Raw genomic sequence first — 19,471 nt, forward strand, 5'->3', positions numbered from 1 at the left:
ACTAATGAACCTTATTTTAAAGTGTTATCCATTATATTTAGCAGAAAATGTTTCAATGCAAAAGTTTGGAGTCAGTAGGATTTTTGTTAAAATAATAAAAATTATGATTTTTAAGGATGCATTAAATGAGAGAGCATTCATTAATTAATATAGACTTTATTTTTGCAATACAATGACTATTCTCGTATTTTTTACTTTATTCTCAAAATATTATGACTTTAATCTCGTTTTATTACGACTTTATTCTAGTAATCTTAGATTTTTTTTATGTGGCACTAAAACGCCGTCGTACTGAGGTGTTCCTGACCGTTTTTATTACAATTCTTTGTGCTGCTTGTTTCCTAAAGTAGAATGAACAAACCCCTTGGCAGCCTTATCACATGGCATTTAAAACAATCACCAGGGGTGTGTATAATTTGTCTGTGAAGGACAGTCCAGCGCTGTGGAGTGTTTGAACATCAAGTGCCTGACAGGGCCATATAGTAAATGCTTTCAGTTCCAGAACATTCTGTCCCGAAATCAAAGCTTTGAGTGAAAGTCCACATCACCCAGGGGTGCAGTACAGAGGGAGACCATCAAAATGAAGTCCTGACCTCGGTGTCAGCTGTATCATCACAGCAAAACTAAGAGAAATTACTGTATCTGACCCTTTGGCCTTGGTTCAACTCTATGTGTGTTTGGATTTGGTAGCATTACTTTATTTATGTGTTTTCAGTTTCCAAAAGCAGATTAGCATAATGCCAGTGTATACTTGTTAGCAAAGAAAGAAGATACAAAGAAGAAGCGAATTTTCCTCCAGTAGCGTTCCTCATTTGCAGTGTCTACTACAGCAAAGGAGATGGAAACAGAATAAGTATCTCTTGTGCACCCTATTTATTGTAATTTTCCCTTGGTCATCATTTATCAAATGTGCTCACCATCATTAGTAACAACTAGAATCTCAATCATGTATTTGAGTAGATGTGGATGTCCATACCCACACAGCTGCAGAGATCGGATTGGTGCTCCCAGTTTCTCAAGTATCCAATCGGAGGCCCTTTGAGAAAATCTGCAAACACACAGATATAAGAGTTTAGTCATAAGTTTGAGACATGAAGAATAATTCAAAGCACTCCCATTCATCAAAAAATATGTATTACAATATTATTAGGCAAACATGAATTATAGCCCTAATCTTTTTTACTCCCTCGAATTTCCCAGAATGCACCATCACTTTTCTGTTTTCTAAGGATTCTGTTTGTAATCAACTTTTATCTCTAACGTGCAAGAAGGCAGAATGAAATATTATAAACTTGTATTGAAGCCAGTACCTTAGCCATATCTATTGACCAGAAGGCTTTTAAGCCAGTATACACTCCAAAATATTTAGGCCTAATTTTAAGACTTCTGTATTTGAATCGCATATAAAATTACAGTTTTATCATAAACAAACTAACAAACTTAAAGTGTTGCATACTTGTCAGTCATATGAATGTCTTTTAAATACACAATAACCATGTTTATAAATTATTTATATATTTACTAGAGCTATATAAATCTTGCCTGTTTCTAATCCGTTTTATTAATTTATGGCTTAATTATGTGCTATATGCTTCAGAAATTGTAACAAATGTAATCTGACATTGATACACAGGTTTGAATATATCACAAGGATTAAAACGTCTTCAAAAAGGCTTTTATCCAAATGCTTGGCCTTCTAATTTTCTAGACAAGTACGGATATCACTGCTTTATCATAATAGAATTATTTGACATAAATAGAATTGGGCGTTTGGCATACATAAATGCATTGCATTCCATCTTAATGGATGCTTTTTATTTATTTCCTACATATGGATTTATTTGAAGTGGCAGCTGGAGATCTTAACTGTACACACACCGTGTCTATCACCAACTATTCATCATCACTGTGGATTTCTGATTAAATGAACAGCCATATAAAAGAAATCATTTCCTCTGCATGCTTGTTTAAAAGCCTTTGTAGAAAAATCTACTGCATGCTGTGGAGCAGACACTGTTCCTTCATTATGTCCACATTTGATGAGATGATAATACTCCTTGTGCAATATTTAACAAATTCAAGAGTGGTCACGTGCACCAGAAGGCTTTCCATGGCCTCTTAGATCTAAATATTACATTGCCTCTGCAATGAGTTCAGAAAGACAGCCTGCCAAGAAACTTTTCACCTCATTCATCAAAGTTTTGGAAGCGTTCCATCCTAAAAAAAATAATTCCCATTTAGATTTTGTACGGCAACAACATTACAACTGAATATTCTTGTTCCTCTAATCGCTGTTCAATATGGAATAATTTGGTAACGACTTACTGTAGTGGTAACTTACTGTAGCATCTTCTAAGAAACGCGTATTTGACATTCATTTATGTATTTATTCGTTTTTTGACAAGGAAAAAACTCTGATCCAACCATCTGTGTGGCCTACATAGAGAACCTACTGTTCCTGAAATCTGCTATTAAGTCACACTGACCCAGGATTGAGAGCCCCCAGAGGAATATGCCCTGTGGCAATCTCTCTCTCTGTCTCCACAACCTGACACCTTTACAGTCAGACACACACAAAATAAGCATCCGAGATATCACAAATCTGAGATGGCAACCATTTCAATAGATTTCAAAAGCATGTCTCTGACAGCATCACAGCACACTGCATTGATGGGAAACTAGACCATTTTGTCTTTCTAAGTGGCTGTTTTTATATGCGTTTGCAAGACTGTTCTGTGTGATTGATAGCTGTTTTTTGGGTTTTTTTTACTACCCAAGTCTCTAGAATCTTCCTGAGCAACTTAGTCAGAGTTGGTTTAACTGCCAACGTGAGTTAGCAAAAAATCTGGTTTAATGGCACAGGCATTTAAAAGTACTGTAGTTGTTTAAGTTGATGCTTGCAATACATTGGACACGTATGCACATCTGCATACAGTATTCATATTTGTATCGAATATGTGACATCTGCGAATGGAGCAATACAAATGAATCAAGAATGTCTTGATCTTATTTTCCTTCTCAGGAAAATGTAACTTTTTAAAAGATGTTAAGAGGATTTTACTTTACCAAAACAAGACAAACCCAGCTAACAGGGAACATTCTGGAAATGTTCTCTTAAAGTTCTAAACAAACGTTCATCAGTAATGTAAGTTTAGAGTTATCTGGTCTTTAATAACACTCTCAAAACATTAGGACAAAAACATTTAATTATACATTGTTCATGGATCACCCCCTCCTCCTCAGACTCGACACTCACATGGGTTGCCAGATTGAGGACATGTAACAGGAATGAGAGCAAATACAGGTCCTTCTCAAAAAATTAGCATATTGTGATAAAGTTCATTATTTCCCATAATGTAATGATAAAAATTAAACTTTCATATATTTTAGATTCATTGCACACCAACTGAAATATTTCAGGTCTTTTATTGTTTTAATACTGATGATTTTGGCATACAGCTCATGAAAACCCAAAATTCCTATCCCAAAAAATTAGCATATCATGAAAAGGGTCTCTAAACGAGCTATTAACCTAATCATCTGAATCAACTAATTAACTCTAAACACCTGCAAAAGATTCCTGAGGCTTTTAAAAACTCCCAGCCTGTTTCATTACTCAAAACCGCAATCATGGGTAAGACTGCCGACCTGACTGCTGTCCAGAAGGCCATCATTGACACCCTCAAGCAAGAGGGTAAGACACAGAAAGAAATTTCTGAACAAATAGGCTGTTCCCAGAGTGCTGTATCAAGGCACCTCAGTGGGAAGTCTGTGGGAGGGAAAAAGTGTGGCAAAAAACGCTGCACAACGAGAAGAGGTGACCGGACCCTGAGGAAGATTGTGGAGAAGGACCGATTCCAGACCTTGGGGGACCTGCGGAAGCAGTGGACTGAGTCTGGAGTAGAAACATCCAGAGCCACCGTGCACAGGCGTGTGCAGGAAATGGGATACAGTTGCCGCATTCCCCTGGTCAAGCCACTTTTGAACCAGAAACAGCGGCAGAAGCGCCTGACCTGGGCTACAGAGAAGCAGCACTGGACTTCAGGCATTTTGGCATTTCCTTCTCCCCAGTCTTCTTCCAGACTCTGGCACCTTGATTTCCGAATGACATGCAAAATTTGCTTTCATCCGAAAAAAGTACTTTGGACCACTGAGCAACTGTCCAGTGCTGCTTCTCTGTAGCCCAGGTCAGGCGCATCTGCCGCTGTTTCTGGTTCAAAAGTGGCTTGACCTGGGGAATGCGGCACCTGTAGCCCATTTCCTGCACACGCCTGTGCACGGTGGCTCTGGATGTTTTTTACTCCAGACTCAGTCCACTGCTTCCGCAGGTCCCCCAAGGTCTGGAATCGGTCCTTCTCCACAATCTTCGTCAGGGTCCGGTCACCTCTTCTCGTTGTGCAGCGTTTTTTGCCACACTTTTTCCTTCCCACAGACTTCCCACTGAGGTGCCTTGATACAGCACTCTGGGAACAGCCTATTTGTTCAGAAATTTCTTTCTGTCTTACCCTCTTGCTTGAGGGTGTCAATGATGGCCTTCTGGACAGCAGTCAGGTCGGTAGTCTTACCCGTGATTGCGGTTTTGAGTAATGAAACAGGCTGGGAGTTTTTAAAAGCCTCAGGAATCTTTTGCAGGTGTTTAGAGTTAGTTAGTTGATTCAGATGATTAGGTTAATAGCTCGTTTAGAGACCCTTTTCATGATATGCTAATTTTTTGAGACAGGAATTTTGGGTTTTCATGAGCTGTATGCCAAAATCATCAGTATTAAAACAATAAAAGACCTGAAATATTTCAGTTGGTGTGCAATGAATCTAAAATATATGAAAGTTTAATTTTTATCATTACATTATGGAAAATAATGAACTTTATCACAATATGCTAATTTATGGAGAAGGACCTGTAATAGTGGAAGGAAGGCGAGGAGTTGATTTACCTGCATTTAATATGTCTCTGGACATACTGACCCAGTCCGTTTGCTTGCATCCATGGCTGCTATAAGCTGAGTTTTCCGCAAACTGGCAACCCAGGGGTGTCAAAATACTATTTAGTAAATTGGCAGTGGGCGGGATCAGACTAAAACAAAAACAGACATTCCGACATGGAAAGCTCATTTCAAAGCAGAATAACTGGCTGTAGCATTGATTTTTTTTCAGAGAAACTAGTATAAACTTAAAATGTTTCCGAAATATCTGCAAATTTATTATGGTATTTAATGATTTAGGGCAGTCAATTTTTTTTTTAGAAATGTCTGACTCCAGCCAGTGAAATGGCTAATGAACTATGAGGCGGATTGATACCAATTATAGGAATTTGATATTTAGTTGTCTTTCATTCCAACCATCCATTATTGAGTGTCAGATTCAGATCAGTCAAAGATGTAATACCATATTATCGAGAGTCGTCTCAGTTTCGCACTACTCTCTCTCTCTCTCTCTCTCTCTCTGTGTGTTTCCCCATTCAGTGACTGTTCTTTTGTCCTTTTAACTGGTGGTAATTAAATGATCAGGGTGCTTATGGAGAGGTGTCTTTCTGTTCAATTAACTTGACATACTGTGGTACATTACTGCCATCTTTGCTGTGACCTTATATAGTGTAGATAAACTTTGTTCAAATTAATTGCCAGGTTAATGAGTTCACAGCTGGTTGTGCATTTCAGCAAATGGTTTCTGTGCCAGCAGGAAGGGAATGTACGTGTCTATTTGCTGGAAAAAGAAAGGTTTTATCTTTGTGTTCACTTTTTTTTTTCATTCTTATTAACTTTACATTATTGCATTTGGCCTCATTTTGAAGAATGTTCACATAAATCCTTTCCATGGATCAGGCAAATCTATCATGTGGCTTCCCAGTAGTGTTTAAATCGTATGAACTACTTTTATGGTGTTTTAATTGTGCTTTTTGTCCTTTTGAAGCTTGAAGCTATGGTCATTGAGTAGAAAAGATCTATGTGAAAGTTGGCTCATTGGAAAAACATCCTTTTGCAAACTCCAAGCGTATAAATATAAATACAATTCACTGCAGTTTCAAACTGGAATGAATACCAGTGGTAATATAACACCAACAACTTATTATAGATGATCAATAAATAAAGACTTATTTTTGCATGGTTCCTTGCACCATGTTAAGACCTCAAAACACTTACCATAGTGCATGATTTGTAAACAAATACATTTTGACTTCTGCATCACCTAACCAGCTCCATATGTATGGCTTTTCTGGCGTAGGGGTGAATTCAGGTCATTGGGATACTTTTCCTCAGTCATCGCAATAGCAAAATGAGTCCCAATTAACCTGAATTCGTCTTGTAAACTTGTTCTGAATCACCTGGTACTGCACTGCACACTCGGCTACAAGAAACATGAATCACGAAGAGCTAAAAGACTTGTAGAAGCCAGGTAACTGGCATGGTTGCTTTAGCAAATGCTTAGTGTACGTGGTACGTTATTTTCATGTTATAGAGTATTAGCCTTTTAGCCTGCCGCAAAATGTACAACAACATAATAAAAGGTTGCCAGATTCACATTCATCCATTTTGGATACAACTGAAAGTGCTTTTAGTGCCACTCACTGGACATGTCAGTTTGAAAGCTTCATGAAATGTGCAATAGCATCATAATATCATGATTCAGAAATGTTCCCACATGTATGCACATTTTTCTAAGGAGCCTATGTTGGAAGAGTCTTTTGTGTTGAAAGATTCTTGTGTGTATGAAGAAAGTCATACGGGTTTGGAATTGGCATGAGTAATTCATTATAGAATTGTTGATAGACTATCCATTCAGTGTTTCTTTATGTTATTTTTGGAGATGGCAAGGGGAAAGAGGAAAGAAAAGGGAATGTCATAGAATACGAGGATATAAGGGATTGGCAAGGACAGGAGTGGATACATTTACATTTCTATGCAGAGCAGCATGTCTGAATCAGTATAAAATGTGGGTGCATTTATTCCGAGTTTGTAGGTCATTTGTGTGAGGTATACAGTCTGTGTAAGCTTCTAACTGTATTTTTACTCTTATATTCTTTCACACACACATATGTATTCGTCTCTTGGCCATTACATTGCAGTGACCCAGAAAAGCATAAAATTGAATCGGTAAGCTCATCAAATCCAGTTTCAATAACCTTGCAGAACACAGGGATAGCATACGTTTGGAAGAACAGGTGCTGTAATTGTGCCAAAAGTGTGTGTATGTTTTGTTTCCAGGCGTATGTGTTTGCATTGTGTGAGCGATACTTCACAGAGTGTTCTACAATTTCTTTCAAGGACCTCCTGGTTGCACTTATATATTCTTTTGTATTCCAGACCAGTCACAGAAGGGTACAGTAAGCACAAAAATACTGGGATAGGGGCAAGTTGTTTTAATCAAATTTATACAATTATATAAGTATATTTGCAAAGTTTGTTGGGCAAATTGTTTGATAATTTTGTTAGTTTTCTCATAATTTTCTTGAGTTGTACAGTGCATTTTTGATTTGCTTTATATTTGCAAAAAATATGAAAATGCATCTATATCAACATTTATGTGAAATCTGCCCACTCGTTTCGACTGCATGGCAAAAAAAAGATGACACAATGTTCTGGTAAACAGCACATGGAGAAGCATCAGATCTGTTGAATAGTCAAACGAAGCATCCACCACCCGCCCCCAACCAATTTTACGCCACTTGGAACCCTCCACACACCAGCAGAATCTTAATCAACAGAGGTTACTGCAGATCATACCGCTTTAATTGATAGCTAGGGATGCCAGCTGAATTTCAAGCTTATAGGTGATAGTATCACATCACCGGAAATGAGTGATACCTCATTATTTCGAGATATCAGGAGGAGAAAGTAGAAGTACAGAAAAGAGATTAACATGAAATGCAAAATTAATGATGGCTTGCAAAAGGTTCTCCCAAAGAGAATTACATAAATAATATACTCACTTCAAAAATCTGTTTCTTAATCTGTGTTTTTGACTTATTTTCCCTCTAAAATATCCTTAAAACAAGATATACAGTATGTAAATGAGAAACAAAACTGCATTAGATATTAAGAATTGTTTTCAGAAAATATATCTTATATTAAATTTATTCATCTTACCCCTCTCTCCGACTGCTTTCTTAAAGCATAAATTTCAATAAACTTGGTTAGATTTATGCTTAAAGCAAGACAAACAATTGCAGGGAAGGTAATTTGCCTAAGTCCAAGATATATTACGTGAAAACAAGCCTTAATGTCTTATGCAATATTCTTTTCTCAAGTAAATTAATCTTTTTTTTCTTTTTTAAAGGATGTTCAGATGTTGTTTTACTGGAATACATACCGATGAAGGAAATTATTCTATTTTTCTGATCTTTATTCTAAATTTTACATGCATTCACAACTTCCACAAGGCATTCATACTATTGAAGTCTGATTTAAATTAAATGATTTAAATTACTCTTTTTGTGGCGTATGGTTCCATTAAGTTGTGTGAAACTAGGGCTGAAAAAGTTTTCACCATGTGTTTGAAAAGTGCTTTGTGACTGATTTTTCTAATCATAAATAAGGCAGCCTGATTATTCTTACTGAATTTGTATTTATTTTTTATTGTATGTTTTTAAAGGGACAATGCACATCAATTGACATTAATTGTTTACACTCAAAATGTAAATGTGCCAGAGATAGCAGAAAAGCTAATTTTCATCTGAATGTGAGGAAAAAAAAGACATTTTATGTTTGACCATCACTATAATGGCACAAAAATGAAAATGGCATGACTTTATTTTTTTTTTTATTTTTTTTTTAATACATCAAGATTACAGTAGGCTGTAAGAATTAGTATCAGATACAACAGAGCTCTTAAACTTAGAACTATGTGAATTTTCAAGGCAACATACAGCAACCAACAAATTAAAGTAGTCAGTGTCACCACAACATATTTTTTTCTGTCAAAGGGCAAAGCCTAAAAATAGTAATGACAGCATATGGCAAAAATGGATAAACTTCTTCAAAGGATAGTTGAAGTACAGGCTCAAACATTATCATACAAGTTTGTAAAAATCACTGAAACTTTATGGACAGAGGTGCAGGGTGCAAATTTGAGTTTTAGGCTATATCTAAATGCATTTTCTGTGTAGCCTACAACATTCTCTCTTTCTGTATGAATAATGGAGCTGTTTAAACTTGCCATGTTTGTTCTTCAGATCAGACTTTGTGTAAAGTGTCATTCAAAATGCTGATATGCATGTAAATGCATGAAATAGCTTCTGATCCGCAGACAAGTAGGACTCACTACAGTCCTTTTATCAGACCCTTCTATAACCTTTTATGTAACCAGAACCATATCCTGTAAATCTGTCATATGGGAGGTGCCCAAGGCACTTTCAGTAAAAAGGGAAATATATTTCTGGCTGAAGGAAAAAACGTGTTTAAGTAAAAAGCTGCAGGACATAGTTGTTTGGACGTTGTGAAAGTTTCTTCTGACATCGCGCCTCCGGTGAGTTCTCATGTTGATTTTTTTAGTAGGCAAACAGTAAATAAGTGCGAGTGTTCTACGTAGGCTATAAGTTTTCACATTGTGACTAAACGTGTTATGTATGCTGGTCAGTGGTGGCATGTGAAATCCATCGTTTTTTGCATTGCCCGGCGTCGTGCAAGGTGTTAGTTAGCTATTTCAAATTGCGCTGCTTTGGTATTTAGTTCGTGGAAGCATGTATGGTTTTGAATGAATCTTTGAATTGAACGAATCGTTCTCATGTAGCCTACTTTCATTCACTCGCTCGTATCTTTCGTTTGACGCATCCCCTCCTTTTCAATCGCTTTCCTGTTTTGTTTCAAAAGAATGAATTTAAGGTTAGCATGAACTTATGTATTCTCTGCGACTGTGGTTAGATCTACTGAACGAATGTGGAACGTTTGGACACAATTACTGAACGAACGTCACGTGAATCAGTGTCGTTCACATAAGCGAGGAAACGAAGGAAGAATGATGAATGCAAAAGTAATAGTAGGCTATATAGACTGTAGCCTACAGCTGAATTCTCTGTTGTCGTTTTTGGGGAACACAAGTCTCGTAGTGACACTCTTTGATTCGATGGTTTTAAACTCACTCATAACACTCACTTGCCGCCACCTAATGGCTTAACTAATAATCAACAGTAAAGAACGAATCGGATTGATTTATTTCAGTGAACAAAATGGAATTATACCTTTTAGCGAAAATAAAGAGATTGTATTCACTGGAATTAATCAAAATCCCCCACCAATATCGCGCTGTTCAAAGTATCTCAAAGTAACAGAATGTAGCCCAATGTTGCAAATATTTTAATATCACAGTTAAACTGTAAAAGGGAAGAAGTGACAGTGTTCTTAGAATATTGTTTTTTTATTATTTTTATTATTATTTATATAAAAAACATTGATGGTTGGAAAATGGTTGTTTCCAGAGGCAGCTGGTACTTTTCAGAAATATGCAAGCACAGATGATTGTTATGCTATCAGTGGCAAAAGTGTACTTGGGTATCATTTCATATTTTGTTGTCTATAATGTTCCTCCAAAGCAGCTGCCCAACTATCAAGTCTACTACTCAACTTGACCAAGCTGTATATTTTCACGGTTAAATATGTACAAGGTAAAAGACAATATGATAAACTAAAGATCTGCTAAAGACATGCTTTACTCCATTGGCTGTTTGCTCCTATTGAGCACACTGAATACATCAAAGAGTACTTTGAAATATAACTCCATATCTCTAGTTAAATACCCTTTGGTCCTTGAAAACATGAACTTTCACTCACCCACTGCAGTATGCATGTACAACAGAACTGTAGTGGGAGTGAACAAAAGGGCCAAAGAAGAATAAACGGTGACTTATGTTACAACTTGACCATGATTTAGCATGTCACGTTTTCATGGGCCTGTTTTCTGAGAGAAAATATTTGAGAGCCATATAATATAAACTGGGCAGACTTCCAGTCAAGGTTAAAAAAAAAATCTTATGGAAGATCTTCCAAGCCAAAGTGTCATCTACCATGGGATATCAATTTACTCTTATCATCAAGAAAAAAAAGGGAATTTATTGAATTTTTTTTCAGTTAGTTTAAGCTTGGATATAGGCTACTTTCTGCTTGGGTGTTATTTTCATATTATAATGAAAAAGTGTTTAATTTAGTAATGCTTTCATTTATTTATTTTTTACATGCAAGTATGCAGTAGAACAGAGCAACAGGGGAGTGTGGCACTAGCAACACCAAGGTCATGGGTTCAATTCCCAGGTAATACATGAACTGATAAATATATAGCTTTAATACAAGTTGTTTTGAATAAAAGCTTCTGCCAAATGTATAAATGTAAATGTTAAGTAAAAATACTTGAATTTGAAAGAACTGGGGCAGAGATGAAGATGAAGGAGTTCTGAATCTGATACTGTCCCACAGTTGTAACGTTGAATGGTAGCTCATTAACTAGACCTCTGCATGGAAATGCTCTTTTCATCTATAAAGACTGAATGACCCTTCACTCACATACTATAGTATTTATGTCTTGGCATGCACATTGAGGCTGAAGGAGAGTAAGCTGTGCTTGTACTTCTTTGACTTACATTACACTAGTGATGTATGTCTCGAGACCGGTCACTTTTATGTGGTCTCGGTCTTGTCACGGCCTTGACGGTCTTTGGTCTTGGTCTTGTCTTGGTCTCGGACCTCTCTGTCTTGTCTAGGTTTCGCTGTCTCAGACCAAGAGGTGGAAAGAGTAATAAAATATTCTACTCAAGTTAAAGTACTACTACTTCCATGAAATTTTACTTAATTATATTATTATATCTATTTTTTATTTGTTGAATATCACATGACAATCTGGGGCTCAGGTCAGGAAGCAGACAAACTGGCTAAACCGACCGTCTGCTAGCGGCCTCGCGTCACCAAGGTCAGATAAATCCCATCACATAGAGCCTCTTTCACCTAGATATCATCATATAGAGACTGTGTCTGTTCCCCGAATTTGGAAATCCAAAAAACTTCCAAACCGATCTAAGGTTAAAAATGTAATTGATATTCAACAAATAAAAAATAGATATAATACAGATGAGCAAACGATAAAGCTTGGGTTGCTGAATATTCAATCCCTTACTTCAAAAGCGCTCACAGTTAATGATATGATTTCAGATTATAACCTAGATGTGCTGTGTATGACAGAAACCTGGCTAAAACCAGACGATTACATTACTTTAAATGAACTTTAAATGACTTTATGAACTTCTTCACTTATAAGATTGATAATATTAGGGACAAAATTATAACTATGCAACCGTCTACTACAGCATCACATCAGGGAGTGCATTATAGTCTCCCTGAGGTAAAATTTGATTCATTTGTTGCCATAGGAGAGGAAGAATTTTGCAAACTCGTTAATTCATCTAAATCGACAACCTGTATGTTAGACCCTATACCGACTAAACTACTGAAAGAGATGCTTCCAGAAGTCATAGATCCTCTTCTTAACATCATTAATTCGTCTTTGTCTCTAGGATACGTACCAAAAACCTTTAAGCTGGCTATGATTAAACCGTTTGTTAAAAAAACGCAACTTGATCCTACAGAATTAGTCAATTACAGGCCGATCTCAAATCTACCTTTTCTGTCAAAGATACTAGAAAAGGCAGTATCCTCACAACTGTGTTCCTTTCTTGAAAGAAATGGTATCTGCGAGGATTTCCAGTCAGGATTTAGACCGCACCATAGTACTGAGACTGCTCTCATTAGAGTCACAAATGATTTGCTCTTATCATCCGATCGTGGTTGTATCTCTCTATTAGTGTTACTTGATCTTAGTGCTGCATTTGACACCATTGACCACAACATTCTCTTAAATAGACTAGAAAACTATGTTGGCATTAGTGGAATTGCATTAGCATGGTTTAAATCATATTTATCTGACCGCTATCAGTTTGTAGCAGTAAATGAAGAGATGTCTTATCGATCACAAGTTCAGTATGACGTACCACAAGGCTCAGTACTAGGACCGCTGCTGTTCACTCTGTACATGCTACCTTTGGGAGATATCATTAGGAAACATGGAATTAGCTTTCACTGTTATGCTGATGATACTCAGCTCTATATCTCTTCCAAACCTAACGAAACTCACCAATTCACAAAATTATCGGAATGCATAGTTGATATAAAAAATTGGATGACTAGTAATTTCCTACTACTAAATTCTGAAAAAACAGAGATTCTAATTATTGGACAAAAAACTTCCACACGTAATAACCTAGAATACCGTCTAACACTTGATGGCTGCTCTGTTAAGTCTTCGTCGTCAGTTAGGAACCTGGGTGTGCTCTTTGATACCAATCTTTCATTTGAAAGTCACGTGTCTAGTGTCTGTAAAACCGCATTTTTACATCTTAAAAATATATCGAAATTACGTCATATGCTCTCATTGACAAATGCAGAACAACTAGTTCATGCGTTCATGACATCAAGGCTAGATTATTGTAATGCTCTACTGGGTGGTTGCCCTGCACGCTTAATAAACAAACTACAGCTAGTTCAAAACGAAGCCGCTAGAGTTCTTACCAGAACCAGGAAGTACGACCATATTAGCCCGGTTCTGTCAACACTGCATTGGCTCCCTATTAAACATTGTATAAATTTAAAAATATTGCTGATTACTTACAAAGCACTTAATGGTTTAGCTCCACAGTACTTGAGCGAGCTCTTAACGCATTATAGTCCTTCACATCTATTGCGATCTCAAAACTCCGGCCAGTGAATAATACCTAGAATATCTAAATCGACTGCTGGCGGTAGATCCTTTTCCTATTTAGCACCAAAACTTTGGAACAATCTTCCTAACATTGTCCGGGAAGCAGACACAGTCTGTCAGTTCAAAGCTAGACTACAAACACATCTCTTTGACCTAGCATTCACATAACACTCTATAGACTTCTATAATTCAATATGAGGCTGCTTAGATTAGGTCAGCCGGAACTGGGAACACTTCCCTTAAATCCTGATGTACTCGTTACATCATAAGAAGAATGGCATCTACGCTAATTTTAGTGTCTTTGTTAATCCTGAGGTTTTCCCGCAGCCTGCCGGATCCAGGCCGTTTCCAGATCTGACGAAGGACTTTCGCCTGGACCTGATGACAATGCAGTGCTGAAGTGCCAACTAGCCTCTCCCTATGGAGGATCCCCATACCACTCTACAGATAAAGTGTGTGGAATTTTTCGGTTCGCGTACCTACCCAAAGTGATAAGATAAAATACAATTCTGCATCAAAATTTATAGACAAGACAAGTAGTTTGTTTAGGCATGGTTTGTAAGGAATTACAAACCTGCGCACATATATTCAAACGCACATAACTATAGAATCGATTCTTAATGCGCATGTGAATGCCATCAGCGTCTATCACAGGTTTGCGTTTAAAGTCTGTTTAGAGAGAACGGTGTCTTCTTAGCGGCCCCTAATTTAATAACAAATGATCATTTAGACGGAAGTGAATCAATCAAATCTAACTTTAGCTGGAAAAAACATTTTTCAAGAACCACTATAAAACCAAACCAATCTCTGTTACCTTAAATTATATGTTTATCTCTGTAAAGCTGCTTTGAAACAATCTATATTGTTAAAAGCGCTATATAAATGAGGATGACTTGACTTCACTTGACTTAAGTACAAGTAAAATTGCCGGTATAAAAATCTACTCAAGTAAAAGTAAAAAGTAGCTCATTTAAAATTGACTCAAGTAAAAGTTACTATGAGTTACTTTTTTAACAGCGGGGTGGGGTGGGGGGCTCTCCCGTGTAGGGTTGTAATGGTATGAGATTTTCACAGTATGATAACGTCTCAGAAAATATCACGGTTTACAGTATTAATCAATTATTAAATAAATAAACGGTATTATAAAATTATCGTTATTATTATTATCATCAGTTAAAATGACAATTAAATTAAAGAAAACAGGTTTTTTTGGGGTTGAACGAATGCTTTTATTATAACAAACTTGAAACCATTTGTTTGTTGTGTTTATTAAAATTTCAATAAAACGAATCAATTCAATTCAATAATTGATAATGAATTAGATTAACAACTTATTTTTAACATTAATAATTTATTAAAATGTTTAAGAATAATATAGTCCTATGAAATGTATTTTATTCAGAAAATTAATGTTTTTTTTATGATTTAATCCAAATATATTATCAAAAACGGTGGTAATCAAATGAAAATTTAAACTTGTTTCCTTTTATTTTTTGGGGAAGAGCTCCAACAACAGATTTACTAAATTAAACAATGGACAAAAAATATATATATATATACGCAAGGTCTCTCGATCGCTTATATGGCGCGATTATTATTGGCATTTATTTGCCGCCATAGCAGAGGAGATGTCATGAGCGCGCGCAGAGTATGAATGAGCTCGCGAGTTCCCGTTTCCTCGCGTGTAGATCTGTTATTCTCTCGCGAAAGTCATTTACCGCGCGCTCCAACATCAGTTGTGCGCTCGGTTATTATTGGCATTGATTTGCCGCCATATGCTTACCTCTCTGCCGTGCGCGCGCGCGGTTTGAAGCACAATATCGGTCTCGCTTGCACGCTCGCTCTAGATAGATTATTGGATATTTTAACTAATTTGCGGTTTAACTAGTCGATCACAAGTGGCTCAACAGGTAGATATATAGATAAACTCATCTTTCAGGCATTTGAGCGACCGGGTTGACACTTCAGCATGAGAAATCGGGGGTGTGGCGTGAGAGCGTGAGAATTGGGTCAATTGCGTGAGTCTCACGCTCAATGCGTGAGAGTTGGCAGCCCTGCATTCGCCTTAAGTTATAATCGGGACATACCCTTATCTGCAGGGGGATGGTGTCCTATGTATTCTCCTTTTGCAGCTACTTTGTGTCCACATTTTTTGCAAATTGGATATCTCCTCGAGGACAACCACACTTTTTTCTACATCCAAAGTATTTCCATACTGGCCATAATTCGCTTCATAAGAATTCAAGGGCGCTTCGCTTGCAGCTTCAGCTGGGTCTGCGTCACCTTTTTTGCGCGTTTGTTCTCCCGCCCTTCAATCAATGCAGTAGTTTCCGGAGTGTGATTTTTTTTCTCCCTTGTATTATTTTTTACTCCGTTACGGATATGATTTCAAATATAGCGAAGTACAATACTTCAAACAAAACGTACTTAAGTAAAAGTAAAATTACAGATTTTAAAAACTACTTAAAAAAGTAGAAGTACACAAAAAAACGACTCAATTACGTAACGCGAGTAAATGTAATTCGTTACTTTCCACCTCTGCTCAGACCGACATAGTGGTCGGGGGATTTACCAACGTTCGATAATGCAACAGTATTTGAATTTTCGTGTGAATCGTTTCGCCTGTTTGAGCAATGTATATCTTAATGGTCCAGTGGTAGAATTTTCGCCAACCGTGTCAGAGGTTCTGGGTTGTAATCCGCACTCGTATAGCTTTTTTTTCTTGTATAGTTTTTTTTTCCTCATTAAAACCGATTATGTTCATCAGTGGTAGTATATCAAGCAGGGACACGTTTGTGTGCATTATGTTTTGTGATGTCACCAGAACGAATGCATTATGTTTTGTGATGTCACCAGAATAGAGAGTACACTAGCAGTGTTGTGCCTGAACGCGTTCATTGAATATGTTCATATTTTGGGCGAACGTGAACTGATCGTACTGTATTACTGACTGGTGAACGTTACTGTGAACTCGTTCATTCTGGTGTCTGTGAACGGTGCACGGCGCGCTCTCAGTTAAACTTCGTTCAATAGGGTGCCAGATTTCTATAGAGCCTTCCAGGCGAAAACCCGGCTAAAATACACCATAAACAGGCCTTAATATGTAGTGGCAACACCAGCCACCAGCGTCACACCGCCGCATGCGTGATCAAAACAAAATGCAGCAAGGAAGCGTCGTATGATCATTTAAACGAGTTTTATTACAAGGTCGGTGAGGATGGGAAAAGTATTACATTTCTGTTCAAACTTTGCCCGCCGATAAAATAATTGCTGTCTGTAGTTTTATATGGGTTGTGGCAATCATTTTGAAAAATAATAGCTCGCTGCAACATATGGAAAAAAAGAACAATGAATGAACTAGTTCAAAATTTTAAAGTATGAACTGAACTAGTTCATTTTAAAAATTTTGAACTGAACTTTAACTAGTTCATGTAGAAAGTGAACTTTCCCAACAACACTGTACACTAGTCTGTTTTTTTTTTCCTCCAGTCTCGACTTGGTCTCGGTCTTGGTCTCGACTTGGTCTCGATACCCTCTGGTCTTGGTAGTGTCTTGGTCTCGGTTTAGGCGGTCTTGACTACAAGTCTAACTTACACTCAACAAAGTGGTTCTGGTAATGATTTTGTGGTCTACATTTTCATGGGTAAGAACATGTTTCTTGGTATGGAACAGCATATGGATCAAAGGAGCAATAGCTCCTAATGTTGACCAGACTTATTCAACTGTAAAATATCAAATGGTTAAGTCTTTCTTTAAATTGTTTCTACAAATATAATGTGACATGCTCAAGTCTTTCAGTGGATCACTCTTGTTCCCTCGCTTTACCACAGGTGCCATGAACAAACAGATTTTTCAGTCATGTGGCCAAATCTGGATAGTCCTCCTGCTGACGACTATCCCAGTTGTTCAGAGCGGGAAGGTTCTTGTCTTTCCTGTGGATGGCAGTCACTGGGTCAACATGAACATCTTGGTCGAAGCACTTCATGCCAAAGGTCACAATGTTACAGTCATCCGGATGGCAGACAGCTGGTACATCAAAGAATTCTCTCTTCACTACACATCAATCACCATAAGTTCCCCTGGAGGATTTGATGAAGAATTCATTGAGACCTTTGCATTCAGACTCATGAAAATTCTGAGAGAAGGTTCCATCTGGGCTCGTCTCAAGCTGGAGATAGAGATGTGGGCAAGTACTTTTGAGTTGACGAAAATAGAAAGTGAGATGATAAACAGTATGATGGAAGACCAGCAGCTGATGCAGTCCTTTAGGGATGCCAAGTATGATTTGCTCCTTACAGATCCACTCTTGTTTGGAGGCGTCCTTTTGGGCCATTTTCTGAAACTGCCCATTGTCTACAATGTCCGTTGGACAATGTATAGTGAAGCTCATTTTGCAATAGCTCCTTCTCCTCTTTCTTATATTCCTTTTCCAATGGTGGAGTTATCAGACCGCATGAGCTTTTTCCAAAGACTGAAGAATGTAGTGATGTACACTGTAGCTGAATCACAAGGCGCTTTCCTGTTTGCTCCACATTATAATGCTCTTTGTGAACGGTTCATTGGCCCAGGACTGTCCTTCCTTACCTTAGTTCAGGGTGCTGATCTTTGGCTCCATAGAGTTGATTTTATTTTTGAATTCCCGCGTCCCACTATGCCAAACATCGTCTACATGGGAGGTTTTCAGTGCAAGCCATCAAAGCCTCTTCCACAAGATCTGGAGGACTTTGTGCAGAGTTCTGGGGAGCATGGTGTCATCATCATGTCTCTGGGCACTCTCATTGGTCAGCTTCCTGATGATGTGGCAGAGGCAATTGCTGAAGCTTTTGCAGAACTTCCACAGAAGATCATCTGGAGGTACAAAGGAAAGAGACCATCTGCACTAGGAAACAACACTTTAATGATGGACTGGATGCCTCAGAATGATCTTCTGGGTCATCCTAAGACCAGAGCCTTTGTGGCACATGGAGGAACCAATGGAATTCAAGAAGCCATCTACCACGGGGTACCAATCATTGGATTTGGGCTGATTTTTGACCAGCCTGATAATCTTTCTAAAATGAGAGTAAAGGGTGTAGCCAAGAATGTAGACTTTGCCACAGTGGATAAGGACTCCTTCCTTAAAACTGTCAAAGAGGTCCTTTATGAGCCCTCTTATCGGGAGAACATGCAGAGGCTCTCGAGGCTTCACAAGGACGTCCCAGTGAAGCCTCTGGACAACGCCATCTTCTGGATTGAGTTTGTTATGAGGCACAAAGGTGCCGCTCACTTGCGCACAGACTCTTACAAAATGCCCTGGTACTCTTATCACTCTGTTGATGTCATTCTGTTCCTGCTTTCTGCTGTGTCACTCATAATCCTGACTATATATGCGGTTATCAAGTATTTCTGCTGCAGAATATGCATGAGAAAAACAAAAAAACAAAAGTGAATGACTTTACTTTTTTATTTTTACTCAGATATTAAGCAACTTCAGGTCAGACATTTCCTGTATATTAATGACCAAAGCTTTCAATCATTATGATATTCATTTGAAATGGTGATCTATAGATGTTGATTTATTGGTTTTTGCACATGTTTTTAGTTGTGTTATTGTTTTAGAACCTATTCTATATTTCATATATGAATTATGTCAGCTCTCTCATGCTTTCTATTTCAATAAAGTCATGTTTGATTTTATTATCATTTAAGTTTTCCTTTTCTTTTACTGTATGTTATTATTTTACCATCTCCATGCATTTGA

At 37.5% G+C, this 19,471-nt stretch overlaps 2 protein-coding genes across 5 annotated transcripts in view; one reads left to right on the forward strand and one right to left on the reverse strand.

The window, feature by feature from the left end:
- elfn1b (extracellular leucine-rich repeat and fibronectin type III domain containing 1b) overlaps positions 1-19,471 on the reverse strand; it is a 127,783-nt gene that overhangs the window by 35,690 nt on the left and 72,622 nt on the right. Inside the window, exon 2 of the mRNA XM_077205264.1 lies at positions 977-1,048. The gene's annotated coding sequence lies outside the window, so the exon portion shown is untranslated. The remainder of the gene's footprint in view (positions 1-976; positions 1,049-19,471) is intronic.
- Positions 9,201-19,413, forward strand: LOC143714199 (UDP-glucuronosyltransferase 2A2-like). 4 transcript variants are annotated; one of them, XM_077205268.1, is made up of 5 exons: positions 9,201-9,459; positions 11,169-11,237; positions 14,059-14,183; positions 17,221-17,374; positions 17,562-19,413. In XM_077205268.1, the coding sequence occupies exons 4-5, from the start codon at positions 17,371-17,373 to the stop codon at positions 19,157-19,159; spliced, it is 1,602 nt and encodes a 533-aa protein (XP_077061383.1). In that variant the 5' UTR covers positions 9,201-9,459; positions 11,169-11,237; positions 14,059-14,183; positions 17,221-17,370; the 3' UTR covers positions 19,160-19,413. The 4 variants fall into 4 exon arrangements, with proteins under 4 accessions (XP_077061383.1, XP_077061386.1, XP_077061384.1 ...); XM_077205269.1 differs by lacking the exon at positions 11,169-11,237 and having other exon boundaries at positions 9,323-9,459; XM_077205271.1 differs by lacking the exons at positions 14,059-14,183; positions 17,221-17,374 and having other exon boundaries at positions 9,229-9,459.

Source organism: Siphateles boraxobius, unplaced genomic scaffold (assembly GCF_051911475.1).
Source record: "Siphateles boraxobius isolate OS27281-9 unplaced genomic scaffold, OSU_SipBor_1 53, whole genome shotgun sequence".
NCBI lineage: Eukaryota > Metazoa > Chordata > Actinopteri > Cypriniformes > Leuciscidae > Siphateles > Siphateles boraxobius.